The 17373-nt window shown below is 44.2% G+C and overlaps 2 protein-coding genes across 2 annotated transcripts; one reads left to right on the top strand and one right to left on the bottom strand.

Moving 5' to 3' along the window:
• Window positions 1–438: 438 nt before the first annotated feature.
• On the top strand, window positions 439–6993 carry TIGAR (TP53 induced glycolysis regulatory phosphatase). The gene is made up of 6 exons (XM_027902280.1): window positions 439–575; window positions 1159–1196; window positions 1577–1698; window positions 3429–3506; window positions 4949–5059; window positions 5548–6993. The coding sequence occupies exons 1-6, from the start codon at window positions 544–546 to the stop codon at window positions 5998–6000; spliced, it is 834 nt and encodes a 277-aa protein (XP_027758081.1). The 5' UTR covers window positions 439–543; the 3' UTR covers window positions 6001–6993.
• Window positions 6994–10658: 3665 nt separating this feature from the next.
• On the bottom strand, window positions 10659–13191 carry FGF23 (fibroblast growth factor 23). The gene is made up of 3 exons (XM_027902271.1): window positions 12658–13191; window positions 11533–11636; window positions 10659–11115 (listed from the first exon to the last, which is right to left on the bottom strand). The coding sequence occupies exons 1-3, from the start codon at window positions 12875–12877 to the stop codon at window positions 10678–10680; spliced, it is 762 nt and encodes a 253-aa protein (XP_027758072.1). The 5' UTR covers window positions 12878–13191; the 3' UTR covers window positions 10659–10677.
• Between the last annotated feature and the right edge of the window lie 4182 nt (window positions 13192–17373).

Here is a 17373-nt window from a genome sequence, read left to right as displayed (position 1 = left end):
AATCTGTCCTAAACACCACCGGGGACGGCGCGCGGGCTGTTTAAACGACTGGAAATTCCTTTCCATCAGGAATTTTTTTTTTTTTTTTGGTCCCCGCTGTCCAATCTGAGCCTCCCCTCGAGGCCGTGTCCTCTCGTCCCGTCGCTGGCTCGCCGGGAGCAGAACCCGGCTGGCACAGGGAGACGCCGGGAGCGATGACATCTTCCCAGAGCCTCCTTATTTTATTTTTTTTTTTTTTTTTCCCGGGAGCCACCTCCTTTTCCCGCGTGACGTCAGCGCGGGGCGCGGGGCGGGGCCGTGACGTCAGCGCGGGGCGCGCGGCGCCGCAGTGCGGGCAGCGGGAGCGGCGCTCACCTGGGGTCGTACCTGGGATCCTCACCTGGAGCATCACCCGGGATCACACCTGGAGCATCACCCGGGATCACACCTGGAGCATCACCGGACACCCCGCCGGACATCCCGCCCGAGATCCCCCCCGAGCCCGGCTCTGAGCTCACCGGAGCTCACCGGAGCTCACCTGAGCTCACCGGAGCTCACCTTGCCATGGTTCGCTTCGGGCTGACCGTGGTGCGGCAGTGAGTACCGACCCCGCAGCCCCAGGGCAAGGGGGGGGGGGGTGGGTTCTGCCTCTCTGCCCCACTCTGGGGAGACCCCAGAAAAGTTCGCGTGGGTTTCTTGCAGGCACTTTAGGAAGATGCGAGATCATTCACTAAAGGGATGGGAGCTCATTTTAAAAATACTGAGCTACTGTGACCTGTTTGGGGCTCATCTTGAGGTCAAGTTGGCCAACACATGCCTTTCATAACAGGGCTCCAGAGTGTTCCTGCGACTTTAACCTCTCCAGCACGGAGGTGTAGTTGTTATAGATAAATTATGCTGCATTTGTGATAAATTTAAGTAATCACTTCCTTTTATTCCACATGGGTTTGTCTTAAAAATACTGATGGCATGATTGGGGTTGACTAGTTGAAAATGGATTTTTATTGTTGTAAAGCCTTCAGGTGCATCCATTTGAAGAGAAACTGTGCTGTATTGTGTTTTTCACAGAGCCCACATTCAGGCTCTGCTGTCACTTGGTGTCTAACATAAGAACATTTTTGAGAATTCAGTAAACTGATTATGAGTTAAGCTTTTGTTGTTGTTTATAATCTCTTTCAGTGGAGAAACAAGATACAACAAAGACAAGATACTACAAGGTTAGTACCAGTTATTCTGCTGGAAAATCATGGTGAAGTCCTGTAACCAACTGCTCAACTGTTAAGTATTATTGCAGAATAATATTGTAATATTATTGTAATAATTTTAATAATAATTGTAATATTGCAGTGATATTGTAGTATTACAGAATAATATTGTTCAATCCCAGCTCCTTCTAGGAAGGCAGTCCTTCTGTGTTCCTATCCTCGGTTAAAATTGTGTGACTGAGTTTAGGGAAGACCAGGAGAGCAGTAATTTTTCCCAGTGCTTGGCTTTACTGAAGGAGCAGGATTTTAATATGACTGAGCAGATTCTTTATTGCTTGACATGCTTGCTCTAAATCCAAAAATTCCCGTGTCCTAATGTATTTATTTTGCAGGTCAGGGAGTGGATGAGCCACTCTCTGCGACTGGTTTCAGACAAGCAGATGCTGCTGGTGTGTTCCTCAGTAATGTGAAGTTCACTCACGTCTTTTCAAGTGACCTCCTTCGAGCAAAGCAGGTGAGCGCTCCCTGAGGCAACAGTGAGCTGCAAAATTCAGCATTTATTTGCTATTGGTGATGCAGAAATAAAGGAGTGAGATTACACGGGATTTCGTGTGCAAATGAGATTCTCAAAATTAAGGAATCAGAAGTTTTAAAAGGCAGAGATCAGTTGTTCTGGGACATATCTCCTGTGGAAGGCAGTGATTATGTTTTAAATCAGTAGTACTTTCTGACTTCCATAAAACTGTCTGTGCTACGTGCCTGCCTTAGGGGAATTGGGTTCGGATTTTTCCCTATATTAGAGACAGCCTTTTCCGTGGAAAGCATTTGCACTCTCAGAATGTAGAAGACAGACCTGAATTTTTCCTTTGCCTAAAGGACATGTGTTTTGCCATTTGTTTGAGAAGCTACTCAGACTTGGTGAAGGTTTTTCCAGAGATGTGTAAAGCTGCAATTTCCATGTGGTTGGAATTCCCTTTCTTGGCAGCTGCAGATCTCTGAAGTGTCTTGTTACTAAGCTGTCACTTCACAGCTCAAGTATGAGAGGAATGTACAAATTCTGTTGAAAAAGAGGAAATTCCAGCATATAATCACGCAATTAACTGTGCTGTTCATATATACAAGGGAGTGGACTCGACCCTGTCTGAATTTTGACATTATTCTGTGACAGAAATTTAAAGTTGCAACATAAAATCTTTTCCTGAGCAACATGTTAAATCGATCATAAAGCCTTGTCAGTACAACAAGGCTGCTGCTGCTTTGCCAGAATCCAAGGAGCCTTTTCCAGGTGAGTTATCTGGGTGTCAGTTTGGGTGTGGATGTTTGCACAGCACTGCCAGCAGATATTGCCAGTCCAAGGTTCCCGTGTGCCCAGCGCAGCCTCCACACGTGGGTGCACGTGGGAGAAGCAGCAGGTTGGCCATCCTTTGGCTCCCAGTTTAAGAAAGACAGGGAGCTGTCAGGGGGGATCCAGTGGAGGCCACAGAGGTGATGAGGGGTCAGGAGTATCTCCCTGCAGGAGCTGGGCCTCAGTAGTGGTCTGGAGAAGAGGAGACTGAGAGGGGATCAAGGCAGGAGCCGAGAGGGCGGTGCCAGGCTCTGTTCAGCAGTGCCCAGCCACAGGATGAGGAGCAGTGGTCACAATCTGAAACACAAAGCAGTTCCACCTCAATATAACAAAGAATTTCTTTCCACTGAGCCCTGGCACTCTCTGGGGGCATTCCAAACCCACCTGGACACGCTCCTGTGTCACCTGCTCCAGGTGACCCTGCCTTGGCAGGGGGGTTGGACAGGGTGATCTCCACAGGTCCCTTCCAGCCCTAAGGATTTTGGGATTGGCTGTGCCAGCCAGGCAGGTGTCAGACATGTTTTTTGCAGTTGGGTTAGCTGAACAGTTTTCAGGACCCATGTCTGTCCCATGCAGGCCATGTGAAGGATGTGTGGACACGATGGATTTGTGAGCAGCGTTATGCCCAAGATGGGCCTTTTACCCCAGCAAATCCTTCTGCCCACCTTTCACGGGTGCCAGGTGTCTTCAGCTCTTCTGGACTTTGGATTATGAAGGACAGTCCAGGAGCTTTTCCTGATCTAGGCCATATGTCCAATTCTCACAAAATTCAGCTGCAGAACATTTCATTTTGTTGGTTTGGGGTTGCTGGGTGCTGCTGGGGTGATTGGTCTTGGCTGCTGTGGTGTGAGGTGGTCTCTGTTCCATCCCACTGATGTGGCTGTGTATTCACTTTTTAGACTTGTGCTGCCATTCTAGGGAAGAACAAGTTTTGCAGAGATTTGGAAGTCAAGTATGATGCAAGACTGCGAGAGAGAGTAAGTGCCAGAAGAATTTGTTGATTTAATATCAAATACTGAAGAATTTGAAAATGTAACTTACTGCTGATGGATATCTTGGCTTATTAAATCATAGATGTAATAGTGGAGAGCACTGTTTGCTGTGTTCTTAATCACTGAAAACTGAAGTTTTCACATCAGGGACAATGAATTGTTTCCAGAATTGTGAAGCAAAGCCAAAATTTAGCAATGAGCCTTGTAACTGTGATGCTTTAATGATTTAAATAACGTAATATTTGTTGTTTAAGGAGCAGCACGACTGCAGCACTTCCTGTTTGAATCCTTTTTTCTCTCAGAAATTGCAGCCCTCCCCCTGAGACTGGCAAGTTAAATGCCTCCCAGACTTCTTGAGTTGCTTTACCACCTGACTTTTTAGAAAAATATTACAGCTCATGGTACCAGATTTTAGAAAGAATAATCTGATGTCTCTGTTACACTGTTTTTCCTGGTGTTTTTAGGGATGCATGGAAATGCCAGCACAGTGTCTGCAGGTCACAGGTTGTGAGTCACTACTCAGGATAACAGGAATTAAGTGAATTGCACAGAAAGAAGCAAAGTACTTTAGAAGAACACATGGCATTGACCCTCTTAAGAAAGTTTTATTCTCTCATGCTTTGCTTTCATGATTTTTCTGGAAAAATCTTTAGGATTAGGATTTCACTTCCAGCAGCTTCAGAGCACTGATTTCCTCGTGTCTGTCTTGGTGTTCTTAAACTTCTGCTGTTTTGCTTTAGAGAAGGGGATTGAGAGACTGAATGTATTTCAGTATATTGAAATTCTGAAGACTGTAATAATTTATGTGTTATATTCCATGATAATTATGTTAGTGATAATGAAGGATTAATCTTCAGAGGTTCATCCTCTGCTGTGGAGATTTCAGAGATCTGCAGAGAAAACACTTGTTTCTTACTTGTGAAAAGTAATTCCCTGTGGTGTTTGTGCAAAGGAGAAGTAAATGGAGTTTATCCTCATGTGAACAGCCGTGCACAGAAGTGTTTGCAGTGTAACCTCAGTGACAAAGCCACTTGAATTTTGTTTGCTGGGAGTGTCAGTGGAGGAAACAATCTCAAGGTGAAACTCAGGCTGAAAGGTCATGTTTTGAATGTCAGTGCTTTAAATGAGATGCTGCTCTTAATATATTTATATAATATAAGTAAACACATTAATATATTTATATTTAATAATAAATATATTTCTATATATTTTTGTGTTTATATTTATAAAATACATAGTTTTAGAAAAATTTTAAATAGCAAACATAAAGACGCCTCCTCCCCCCAAATTGGAATAAAATATGAAAGGTGGTTAAACTTCCATGTTACACTGGGGAATCCAAGAAAACAAAACTGTTTGCACTGGAAGGGGCACGGGGGACTTGTCACATCTTGCCAACCCCCCTTTTTGTGCCTTGCCCCTGACAGAAATACGGTGTTGCAGAAGGAAGGCCCTTGGCTGACCTCAAGGCCATGGCAAAGGATGCTGGAGAGCAATGTCCTTCATTCACCCCCTCTGGAGGAGAGACACTGGATGAAGTATGGTATTTATGTATTTACTCGTGCCTTCCTTTCCTAGGGGCTGTTTTATCGGTGCACTTGCAGCTTGTGCCATTAGGAACTTACCGAGGGCTCAGCCCAGCCAGAGGTGGTTGTTTTCTAGGCTAAAACCACTGCTTGGCCTCATTAACAGTGGCTGCCAAGCAGGAAATCTCTTTATAACTGAACCATTGATTTTGAGGCTGACTCCTCATGAAGGAGGAGGGTTTGCACGAGGGTGGGTGGCAGTTACTCCCCACCTCGGCTTTTGAGGGGAGTTTGTACAACATCCAGTAATTTACCACTGACCTCTGAGCCTGGTCTGTGATAAATATTTGTCTTTTAACTGAAGGAGTTGCAGCTCGGGTTTCTGAAAGCCAGAACCCATTGCTTTGTTCACGAGGATCTCTCAGTTCTTCTCGATCCCTTCGTTCTCCACGACAATCTCTTCGTTCTCCCCAGTGTTCCCTCCTGGTCTTTCTCCTCAGGTGAGAGAACGTGCGAGGGACTTTTTTGAATTCCTGTGCCAGCTGGCTGTTGGGTTGGAACAGAAGGAGCCTGGTGCATCCAACAGAAGCTCAGGAGCACCTAAAGAACAGTTTGTTTTCCCTTGGACGAACCACTGCAGCGAAGGAGAGCCGAGTTGTGAGGGCAGCGAATCCTCCAAATTGTTGTTGGATGCCAACATCCTGGTGGTGAGCCACGGAGCCTACATGAGGAACTGGATCGGCTATTTTGTCTCAGATCTCAACTGTACTTTGCCAGCAGGCTTAACCAAGTCCCAGCTGTCTTCTGTCAGCCCCAATACAGGGGTCAGTCATTTCGTTGTGAAGCTGGAAAATGGGAACCTGTCGAAGCCTGAGGTGGCGTGCGTTTGTCTCAACCAGGACTCCCACTTAGTGGACGTGGGAGCTGAATGCGTGGCTTCAAAAGTGTTCTAGCAGCCCCTGCAGGGTTGGAGGTGGGTTTAGGTCACCCTTTTGCTAAGCATGGGAAAGGTATCTGTAGTAGTTACTGAGATGGACTGGAGTTACTGACACTAAGCTGCAAGTGCTTACCATCCTAAAAAACCACAGCCTGCATGGTCCTCCTGCCCAGCATAAGTTGGCAGTAGCAAAATAAAACAAATATTCTTTGTGAACAGAAACATAACACTTCCAGTCACTTGCACATCCGCTCTTACAGCACATAATTTGAAAAACTCCTTTGCTTTACTCCGTGGTTATTTTTATGACCTCCGTGCAAAAGAGTTGGGGAGGGGAGAGGAATGGTACCTCAAAGGTGAGCTATACTGTATTCTTGCTTTATTGCAAAATGCTGTATTGTGATATCAAACATACATGTTGTCTTAAAACAAACTTTTGAATGCAATAGTCCAACCTAAAAAAGGAGCATTGCCTAGTGAGAAAGGTTTGGTGCAGGGTCAGGGGATGTGGCTCTGGCACTGAACAGCTGGGAGACTCTGGGGGAAGTCTCCTTCCCATTTGTAAAGTGGGAATTCTGATATACCTACCTCGCCAGGAGTATTTCCTAAGAAATTGTTCAGGTTGTTGTCATCTCTGTTGAAGAGCACTTCAGAAAATATTTATTTTTAAGCTCTAAGCACGAAGAGGAACCTTATGTGCACATAGTTGGAATAATGGTCTCTCTTCTAAAAAGGAGCTTTATCAATAGGGGGAGTTGTACCCAACTAAAATCCTTCTGTCAGTTCAGTCATACACTTGATTCTATGAATATTTTTGCCTAGAATTAGGCAAATTTGATTGCTTGGCGATTTTTGGTGTTAATACTGCATTCTTTCCCCTCTGGGGTGTTTGTAGTGTTACTCTGTAAGCTTATCTAGTTTATGTTATTTATAATATCCATGTATTTTTTCTTCGTTCGCATATTTTAAGCCTGTTTTAAAAACAAAAACAATTAAAGCCTCCTGAATAAAGCTTCCATTTCATCTGTGTTTCTTTTGAGGTAAAAATCTTTCTTAATATTACTCTATGAATAATGAGCATGAGAAATGAACGATTACTCTGTGATGAAGCTTTGTTCAGATCACACAACTTGAAGGACTGGGTACCCTTAAGTTGGGTTGGGAAAAATCCCTGGGAGCCAACCATTATTGACCACATCACTGACCCAGACAGTGAGTTTGTACCTGTGGAATTAAAAAGGGCCTGTTTAAAATCAGAAGTACAGAGATGGCAGTGGCAACTCGAGGAACTGCTCAAGACTCGCTTAAAAGTGCCCACAGCACTTTGTCCCAACTCAAAGAATTCCTTCTCAGTGTGCTGAAGGAAGTTAAGTTGTGTCCTCAGGAAGGAAAAATGGGAACGTGGGGCTTTTTCCCAGGCTCCTTGAGCTCCTTCAGAAGTGCATCTTCCTAGAGGGCTCCTTAAGACTGAATGATGGTCACAGCCAAGGAAGGGAGAACAGTTTTAATCATGACTTAGGACAGAGTTAATGGCAGAAGGTGGGACAGGAGCTCATTCTTCCTTTGCCTGTCCCTGGCAGTGCCTGTTTATTTCAGGAAGGGCAGTTACATAGCAGGAGACTCTCCTGTCAGTGCTTTAAATAGCTTGAACTCTTCTGGAGTTGCCATGCCCTGAATTTTGTCATTCATTCCATTAATACTTCTTGGAGCCAGAGTAACAGAGTTGAAAATGTGCATCCTTCATCAGCTGGAAGATGACTGGACATACAACACATATTTTCTCCCTAAGTCTGTAACTTTCATCAGATATTTGAAGACACACTAGTGATTTCTGTTCTTCTCAGTTAAAAGACTTCTTTTTCTCTCTTTCTTGCCTACTCTCAAGCAGGTAATTAACATTTTGTTCTTGCTGATGACGTAAATAACTTAGGGGGACATCTACCTCTTTGTTAAATGCTTTGCCACTGCTTGGGTGATACTCTTCCCAGAGGCATTTTTGACTCTAATACACTTTGCCTTCTCTAATGGTGGTTAAAATTTAGACCCATGCTAAGAAATAGGATCACGTCTGTGGGATTGTTTTCTTGAAGTTATTGTTAGCAAATCCTTGCCTCTTTGGGTAACTCTTACACAGGGCAAGCAGATGGTGGGATGAAAAATACCCCAGGGTGAAAGCATTCAAGTTTTCTAAACAGCTCCTGTGCTAATGCAGTAACATTTACTTTTCAGAGAAAAGCTTACGAGCCAGAACCTCCCAACTCACACTTTGTAACAAACACACTAAAATGGTGCAAACACATCTGCCAGTGGCCAGGGCAGTACAAGCAGTCAGGTGTGTTCTGCAGATGCCCAGTTGTATTTTTCCCTTATTTATCTGCACTTGCCATTGTAGGAGACCATTATACCAGCCTAGATGATCTCATAGCCTACCCTAATGTAGTTATTTCACCTTTGTTTTGTCAGGTGGAAGGTTCTCTGTGCAATAAAAAGCCACTAATTCTGGAATCTTCTGAAGTCAATCCTAACCCCTGTTTTCTTTAGGTCTGTGTCTAGTGCTGCTCTTTTCAAGTCTGTTCATCGACGCTGAGACTAAAATCTTTCTTCTGGCTTTTTTTAATCAAGTGACTCTTGTGCATCTGTACAGTAAATCCGTACAGTTTATTGGGATCACGGGAAAGGAGAGCCTGCAGTGATAGATGGTTCTGTTAGGAATAGTAACAGAACATAAATATTTGAGGGATTACTCAGTAGTGGGCAGTGGATGTTTCATCCCTGTGATGTGCCAGTCTCTAATTAGCATCAGGAGACAAGGCCTTAACTACAGGGTGGATTTTCAGCAGTAGCTGCCAAGATGTGGGAGAGGCAGAGAAAGCAGATCAAGCTGTCAAACACACTACCAGGATCAGGAGAACTTCGGGTGATAAGAAAATCTTAAATTCCTTTGGAATGCCTTTTAGGAAGGTGGTGCTGAAATAAATGTTAGAAACTTTAAAGAATGGGAAATAATTTTTATTTGAGAACAGAGGACAAAGTAATCTTACAGGACTGTCAGTCCGACCTTAATAACACTCAGGGCTGTAGAATAAATTCTGAAGGAGAATATAATTACAGACAAGAGAGGTAAATGAAACCTGGAATATAATTGAGTTTTTACCATAAGTAGTTCACACTTATGTGAGTGGTTCTCTAGTGAAATAACTGATGTATAGGCAAGGGAAAAAAGATGGAATATGGTGAATTTTAATTAAACACTTGACACAATGCCATAAGCTTAACTGGAAAAAGTAAATGTTACTTAGGAGATAAAAAAAGATGAAGTAGGTATGCAAGCAGTTATTTGGCATAGGATTAATGTCCAAGTAAAATCCGTATTTAAGGTCCTCATGGGGCTGGTTTTTTTACAATGACTTTGAATAAAATTTAGGAATGTGGAAATGTTCACAAGAAATTGTTCATCATCAATAAGTGTGTGGGGCAGAAGAGCAAGTAGAGGAGGAAATGATGAATTTGAGGAGTGAAATTAAAGGCATGGCTTGAAACCACCTGTTGCCAGCTCAGGCTCTTCAATCCCAATGACAGGAATTCCCTCTGTGAGCTGGAAGAATATTGTTGAAACAACAAAGGAGGAGAATAACTCAGAGTAATATTGAGCTCCTTGCTAAGCTTGTTGCTTACCCTGAATGCTGACAGGCAGGAGTGAGGTTCACATTTGGGCTGGAACTCATGGGATGGGGGGGCACAAAAACTTTTGGACACACGTGCAAGTATTTGTAGGCTCAAATCCTTCTGGAATGGGGGAGTTGAACAAACAAAGCAGAATCCACCATTTGGAGAGAAGGACAAGTTTATTGGTGCTTTTATAAAAGGAAATAGTCTCTATAATACAGTATTATAAATATTTATAAATATTCTGTGGGATTTAAGACCCACACAAATAAATAAATAAATATTGCAACATAAATAAGTAATGCTTTCTTACCAGCTGGTGATTTCCAGCTTTTCCATTGAAGAATTAATTCTTTTGACATTTTGATACAGTTGTCTATAGCTACAAATACATTTTTTTAAATGCAAAATCCACTGTGTATTCAGTCTTAGCTTTTAGGCACTAAATCCCCTGGCTACTGAGAGAGTGAGCAACCTGCTTACTTTGTTTTAAGATATGAATATAAAGATGGTATAGAGATTAAACCCCACATTTCTCAGCAAATTTTAGTATGGACAGAGATTCAAATTTCTGTAGGCCCACTGTCTTGGAGTCCCAGAGAGCCCTGTGGAGCTTCCAACAATTTATGCAAAATGCAAACTTTGCTGTTGTACTTGAAGTCCAGAGTTCTCGGGGAGCAAAAGCCCAGAACAGAAATCAAGTGAAGTTATTAAATAAAATCACACATCTCCACTGTACAACAGACAGCAAGGTAAAAAGTCTTTGCTGTGTTTTGAATAAGCAAGAACAAGCACAACTCTCCACCCGCCTGCAATTCTCCTGAATCCCTTAGAATCACTCATTTCCTTCAGGAATTAATCAAAACCATGATGAGTTTAGAAAAACAAATGACGAGACAGAAGTCCTGGTCTAATCTTAATCATTTGGCTTGTACAAAATTTGAAATCTAAGGGGCTGTTCCCCAGGTTTCCCAATGGCCACTCAGCCCGAGGGTGTGCCTGTGCTGGCTCTGCGATGGGGTCCCCGTTATCCCGTGATGTAGAACCGAGGGCTGGGGTACCTGCGGGCCTCCAGCATGGCGTGGGGGTCGTCGGGGTTCACCACGTCGTTCTGGTTGATCCTCACGGGTTCCCGGGGCTCGTGGGGGAGGTCTGCTCCCTGCTGCGGGGCAGAGCCCAGCCCCGAGGCCTTCCTGTGCGGGCCCAGGATCTGGTGAGGATCGGCGGGGTCCAGCTCCGCGCTCCTCGTGTTCCTGTGCGGCTCGGGGGTGTTGAAGCGGAACAGGGGGATCTCGTTCCTCCTGGACAAGAACTGGGAGTACGGGGGAGGGTTCGTGCCGGGCTGAAAAGCTTGCTTGACCCTGCCCAGGCTCACCAGGAAGGCGTGTTTGGGAGACTGGTACACGTCGTACCCGTTCTCCAGCGTCCTGTGGGTGAACACGCAGTCCTCTTGGCTGAAGTAATGCTGAGGGGGGAAAAAAAAACCATGGCACAAATTAAAGAGGGAAAGAGGGATGAGATCTTGCTCTCTGATCTCCCAGGTCTGTAACTGGGACAACTCAGGAGATCTGAGGTGCCTGCCCGCTTTTTCAGCAAAGGTATTTCAGTGACAACGCTGTTTTCTTGCAGAGGGTCCCGACCCGTGGCTCTGCGCTACAGCAGGAATTCTGACTGCCCCATCACTGCATCTCACTTTGCACAAGTTTACCCAAGCAGGATCTCAGATGATTTTTGTCAGCTCTTCAACTCAAAGAGGAAAGGAAAGGAAAGGAAAGTATTACCTAAGTGGCACATCCTCCCTTAAATCTGCACCTACACAGGTTTTCCCCCCCTGGGCAGCACAGCAGCCCTTCAGCCCTGAGGCTTAGCAGGGGTCACTCACCGAGCCAAATATGTTTCCTTTCATGTCCATGCACAGGTAACGTCCACTCTTCACCCCTGTGATTATTACTGAGCCAGCACCCTCAGACCTGATCATCAGGGCACCTGTTTAGAAGACCAAAGATGTAAATTCCAAGCTCCGGTTGATTTGATGACATTTTCCTGCCCACTGTTCTCTAAAATCCCACAGTTGTTCTTGACCAATGTACCTAAAATAAGTTTTATAAAATCTTTAAATATGTAGGAAGAATAACAAGACAGTGCAAGCACTCCTGCAAGTGTTTCCTTAGGAATTCCTTAAAAAAAAAATAGAAGAACATCATCCTTTTTTCTCCTTGATTAAATTACAACTTTATCCTTATATATGCTGCAAATATATTATGCAAAACCCCTGTTATGTGTGCTTAGATTTTTAACTGAGTGTATGAAGAAATGTTATAAGAATAACTTAACTTTATGTTTCCTACCTACTTGTGATTTGAGTGCTGCCAAGACAGAAGTACTTTTGAAATGCTATAAAAGAACCCCAAGCCTTAAAAAACCCACCATTTTTCTACTAACTAAAGAGTTTGGGTCAAGTATTTAGCAAAGGAAGAAAGTTGGTCAATTCTTCTATGTTGAAATAGAATGGTAAAATATACAATAAGCATGTGATAAAATATACAGTAAGTATATAATAAAATAAATTATGAGGAAATAAATTATGAGGAAAGAATTTTAGAACCTTTAAGTTAGAGTAGTGAGTTCCCTCAGTGTGGTTCCCTTGGGAATACCGTCACTGCAACGGGAAGCAGTTATTTGGGGGTGTCATCCCCAACCTCTGATAGGAACACCCACAAGAAGCTGTGGGTAAAATCATGAAGTGAAGGATAGCTCAGGTAGTTTTTGCTTGCAGAGGAAGCAAAGGACTTCACTGAACTTCCCCATCCACGAGATTTCTTTGGAGTGATTTTATTTGCTAAACAAAAGGAGGGTTATAATGACGAATGTTTTCCATCCCGTAGCCATGCTCGCCTGCCTGCCCAAGGAGAAGAGGGGATTTTTTTTATAGGTAGTGAGAAAGTGAAAGTGTTGTCCTCCCTCCCCTGCTCCCCTGAAGGCTGAGGATCCACAGGAAGCTACTCACTGTAGATGGTTTGGTGAGGGGCACCATCGACGTAGCCGTCGGCGTTGATTTGGAGGTGGAAGCTGCTCCTCTCCGTGTCCGTGTAGAGGTGCATCAGGCGGTCCCCGTTCCCCCAGCTGGGATTCAGCAGTGGAGAGGAGTTGGGGAAGGCAAAGGTAGCCCTCAGGCTGCAGAGCACCAGGAGCAGGGAGCTGCAGGGTGGCAGGGATCGCTGTTCCATGGTTGGTCGGGATCTGCAGCTGGATTCACCTCCGCGCTCCTCGCTCGCCCTCGTGCCCGAGTGCGGATCCTCAGATAGGTTCCCTTCTTCCCTGCAGAGGCTTATAAAGGGCAGCAAAATGACATCACACAGGAAAACCTTCTCCACATCCTTGATTTTTGGCAAAGCAACATTTTAAGTGTCCCGAAACCTCAAGGGAAGGATCTCTGGCTAAGGTGTGTGGGGGAAAAAATGTAAGGTTTCTAAAGACAGCTCTCGAAAGCTAATCATATGTTCAAATGTTATCTACAACCCTGTGACATCTGAAAGCTTCCCACGCCCCTACTGTTGGATCCAGGAAAGGCAGTCCACTGCACTTGAACTGAAGGGAATGACCCTTCAGACCTGAATTATCTTTCTTTTTTTTTTTTTTGCAGGCGTGTTTATTCAGATTCCCACCTCCCCTCAGAGTTTCCAAACTGCATTCTGATTCAGCAAACACATTGAATAGAGCTGAAATTTTGTTGCAAATATATCAGAAGGTACTATTATGTTGCCCTGGGCCTGATCCCCCCTTAATCATGGTGTAAGTTCCACACCGAACCTGTTGGGGTGATATTTGTGTCACTGTATTTAAGCAAAGGGAACTTGATAAGAGCACAGCCCAGTTCAAACAAACTTTTATTGCTTTTTGTTTCTCCTGTTTCATTTTGAGTGACCTAAGTATCTGAAGTTGGCCAAACAGCTGAAAATTATGTGCAAAACACTTAAAAACTGGATGTTTGTTCCTGCTTTGCACGTCTGGCTGGCAGTTTTACAGTCCTACAGGTTGGCTTGGGCAGTAGTTATGGGGTCTGAATCAAACCTGGAGGCACTCAAATCAGCACATTTTTATTATTCCAGGTACAACAGGCAACAGCTTGGAGGAGCTACAATGGGACATAAAATATCCTGAGTTGGAAGGGACCAAGCTAGAAAGTAACAGTGGTGTCAAAAAATGCTACAAGACCTGCTTCTCAGTTGTCCTGCCAATGTTCTGTGTCTTTACCAACAAATCTTCTGCCTTAAAAACAACTGTGGTTCCATTTATTTTATGGAAGTGCCGTGCTAATGGGACACTGTATATGGGGGAAATTGAAGAAATAACAGGTTCTGTTAACACACAGACTGTGCTAAGATTCCTTTCAAAAAATAATGTAAAACTGAGGAGCACCAAACAGTAAATGAATGATTTTCTTTGATGGAACACAGGGATTTTAATTGCAGCAGTGTCAGTTTTGATTACAGTCTCTAGCTGGACACAGCATGAAGAACCCTGAGTTTCATTAACAAGCTGTGGAGCGGTGCCGTCAGCATGTAAGGGATTGGTGACATCAGTGGATTGACACAACTGTAACCCAGTGCAAAAGGGAATCTTTTTTTTTTTAAATTGTTCAAAATTATCCAAACCCTGCCAAATTCTTACTGCCACACCTGTGTAAATCCAGAGGCTTGCATCACTGTATATCCACCTGTGTAAATGACAGCACTTTGGAGCCAAAGTGTCTAAGGGTCACATCTTCAAACTGCCTTCCCTGACAGACAGGCCAGGCTACAGATATTTTACTGGTTATAACATCTGAAAGGCTTTCATTTAAAAGATAGCTGCAAAGGAAAGGGGAGATGCTTTTTCTTTTCATGTTAAAAGTGTTATCTCTATTTATTGTTCAAATTATCCCCCCCTATTTTTCACTCTGATATTAAAACAAGCGTTGGAGGTTTTTGTTGTTTTGCTTTCCATGGTTTTATTTTTGCCCCCTTTATTTAGACTCCCTTGGAAATGTGGGTATGGATTCAGGAGCAATTGCAAAAGCTTCTGCCAGAGATTAGTGTGTCCTCTTGGAATATTTCGTGATTCTTTAGTGGATGCCATTTCTCTGGGTTGATATTTCATTTTCACCATGACACTTCCCTGGGTTTGACATCATGCACCGACCTGATCTCCCTCTGGTGTCTGGGTGGCAGAGGAGACGTTCTCAGATGTTCAAAAAAATTGATTCAGCCTCATTTAAACACACACCAGTTGTGAGCAGCTGTTTCTTTTTTTTATATATGTCAAAGATGCAAAGATTACTTTTACATGCTTGAATTGCTTGGCACTTTCAAAAGTTTCCCTCTGGGTCAGCAAAACTCCAGACTTCCCTAAGTTCTGTTTAAGCTGCTGGGCTAAAGTGAATTTATTCAAGTCTCTGCCTGTGAGGATGATAATCCAAATTTTTGCTTTTACACAGACTTCTGGTTTGGTTTGTTGTAAACCTATAAATGCCCACTGCATGTGTTGGTATTTCACTTATCTTCTCCTACACATTCAGCTGCTGATGGAGTAACCAGGTGTATGAAAGCTTGTTTACTTCTCCAGCTATGCCTGTTGGTCCAACAGAAGTGATGACAACCTTTTTTTGTCTTGCATTGTTATGCTGATGCACCAGGAATAATATTCCTGCAACTTTTACCACATCTGGCGATATTGCTTTGTCAGGTCTCTGTATTGTTCTGTGATGTTTGATGAGTCGAGGTGGCTTTTCTCAGTTCTCAGCTGTAACACCTGTGATGCTCATGCTTTGCTGGTATGATCATTTAACTGATACCCAAAACTGTGCCCAGAAGGAACTGAGGCTCAGGGCAGCAGCCTGGGGTCTGAATTCCCCCATTTTGACTGCTTTGTGTTTCAGCTTCAGCTCATTTTTCAATCAAAACTTACCATCTCAGACTGTAAAACCCCCATTTCAGCAACTGTGTGTGTCTGCCATCCCTTGTGCTGCTGAAAGGGAAGTAACTCCTTAATTTCATTGCTTATCACTTAAAATCAGCTGCAGAGGACTCACAAGTAAAGGCAAGCTTTTTATCACAGCAAACTTAAGATACTACAAGTGACTTGTTCTCAGTTACTTTTTGCAGACCCCTTGGAAGTAGTCTGTGGACCATCAGAAACCTGCAGGTTAATAAAAAGGAGTTTTCTGCTCAGTATAATGGATTTGCCTTCCTGGATTCCCCCACGAGCAAAGCCACACGTTCCTCGCAGTGCTGGACCACCTTTCAGCACGTAGGAGCACCTGCAGCACTCTTGCTTAATAAAGTGCATTGCCTTATATTTAAACAGGTGTGTGGGCTGCCCTTTTGCAGGATTCTCTGCTATCTCAGTGTCTGTGCTGGCCTCAGGAAGCTCCAAAGATCACAAGGCAGTTTGGGTTGACAGATTTGAAGCCGCCTCTGCCTTCACTGATTTTCTTCGCCTTGCATCTCTCCCGAAGAGGTGGCAGAAATCAGGAGCCCTTCTATCTGCCTCCCCTTCCTTAAAATCACCGTGACAAGTGGCCCTGGGACAATCACATCCTCAGGGTTGGAAGCACAAGGGTGGAGTGCCTCTCCAGGAGTTATTCTAGGAATAATGACGCACTAAGCCCGGGGTCTGTGCAGTGGATGCTCAGTGTGCGTGTGCGTGTGCACAAGCCTTTGCCACAGACTTTGCCCGCTGTTGTTAAACACATCCTGAGTGACCTTATTTGGATGTCCCATTCTTGTCACACTGCCCACGACTAAAGAAAACATCCTGGCTAAGTTCACCTACGTGAAACAAATGAGGAAAGCGCAGCCCACTGGGCTCGGGACCGCAGCGTGTACAAGCAGTCGCTGCAATGTGCCTGCTCTGAGGAACTTGAAATGAGGGGCCTCACTCCTCCTCCAGCTGAAAGCCTTGGCAGAGCTCCCAGTCAAAGCAGAACCAGTCCCTAAAAGGTTTTGTTTTCTGAACAGAGAGTGTTTCTGTCATTTTAAGGGGTCTGAATTTTCTTAGGTATTGTGGAGGAGAGAGTGGCTGCAACCTGTGATGAGAGCTGCTGGTACCCTTAGGTTTGGAAAATCATGGAATCATGGAATGGCCTGGGTTGGAAGGGACCTTAAAGATCATCTCGTTCCAACCCCCTGCCATGGGCAGGGACACCTTCCACCAGCCCAGGTTGCTCAGAGCCCCATCCAACCTGGCCTGGGACACTGCCAGGGATGGGGCAGCCACAGCTTCTCTGGGCAACCTGTGCCAGGGCCTGCCCACCCTCACAGGGAAGGATTTCTTCCTGATATCCAATCAAAACCTGCTCTTCATCAAGAATAAACCTTATTTTAACCTAGTTTTAAACCTATTCCAATCTCTCGGGTTCACCTGTTTCACCCAAATCTGTCTCCTTGAAGAAAAGGTTTAGGTTAAAGAAATAAAGAGTAGAAAATTCAAAGAGGGGAGGGGAATGTAGGGAAACTTTCAAAAGACAAAATGTGCTGACAACATCATCAGCCAAGGGCCCTTTTCCTGGGGGACAGGAATAACAGAGCATGTGGCTGATATGGTTAAAGCTGCTTCAGTGCCACTGCAGGTGCTGCTCTTCAGCTCTGAGACTCATTTTTTCAGTGGAATCTCTTTGAAACTAAAACTTGATTGGAGAAACATTTGCTCTCTGAGTTTTAAGAGCAATTTTTTAACATTCAAA

This window comes from Empidonax traillii, unplaced genomic scaffold, assembly GCF_003031625.1.
Source record: "Empidonax traillii isolate 1590-97213 ecotype Southwest subspecies unplaced genomic scaffold, ASM303162v1 scaffold859:size262776, whole genome shotgun sequence".
Lineage (NCBI taxonomy): Eukaryota > Metazoa > Chordata > Aves > Passeriformes > Tyrannidae > Empidonax > Empidonax traillii.
Note: the sequence above shows the minus strand (reverse complement) of the source record. Positions and strands in the feature narration are given on the sequence as shown.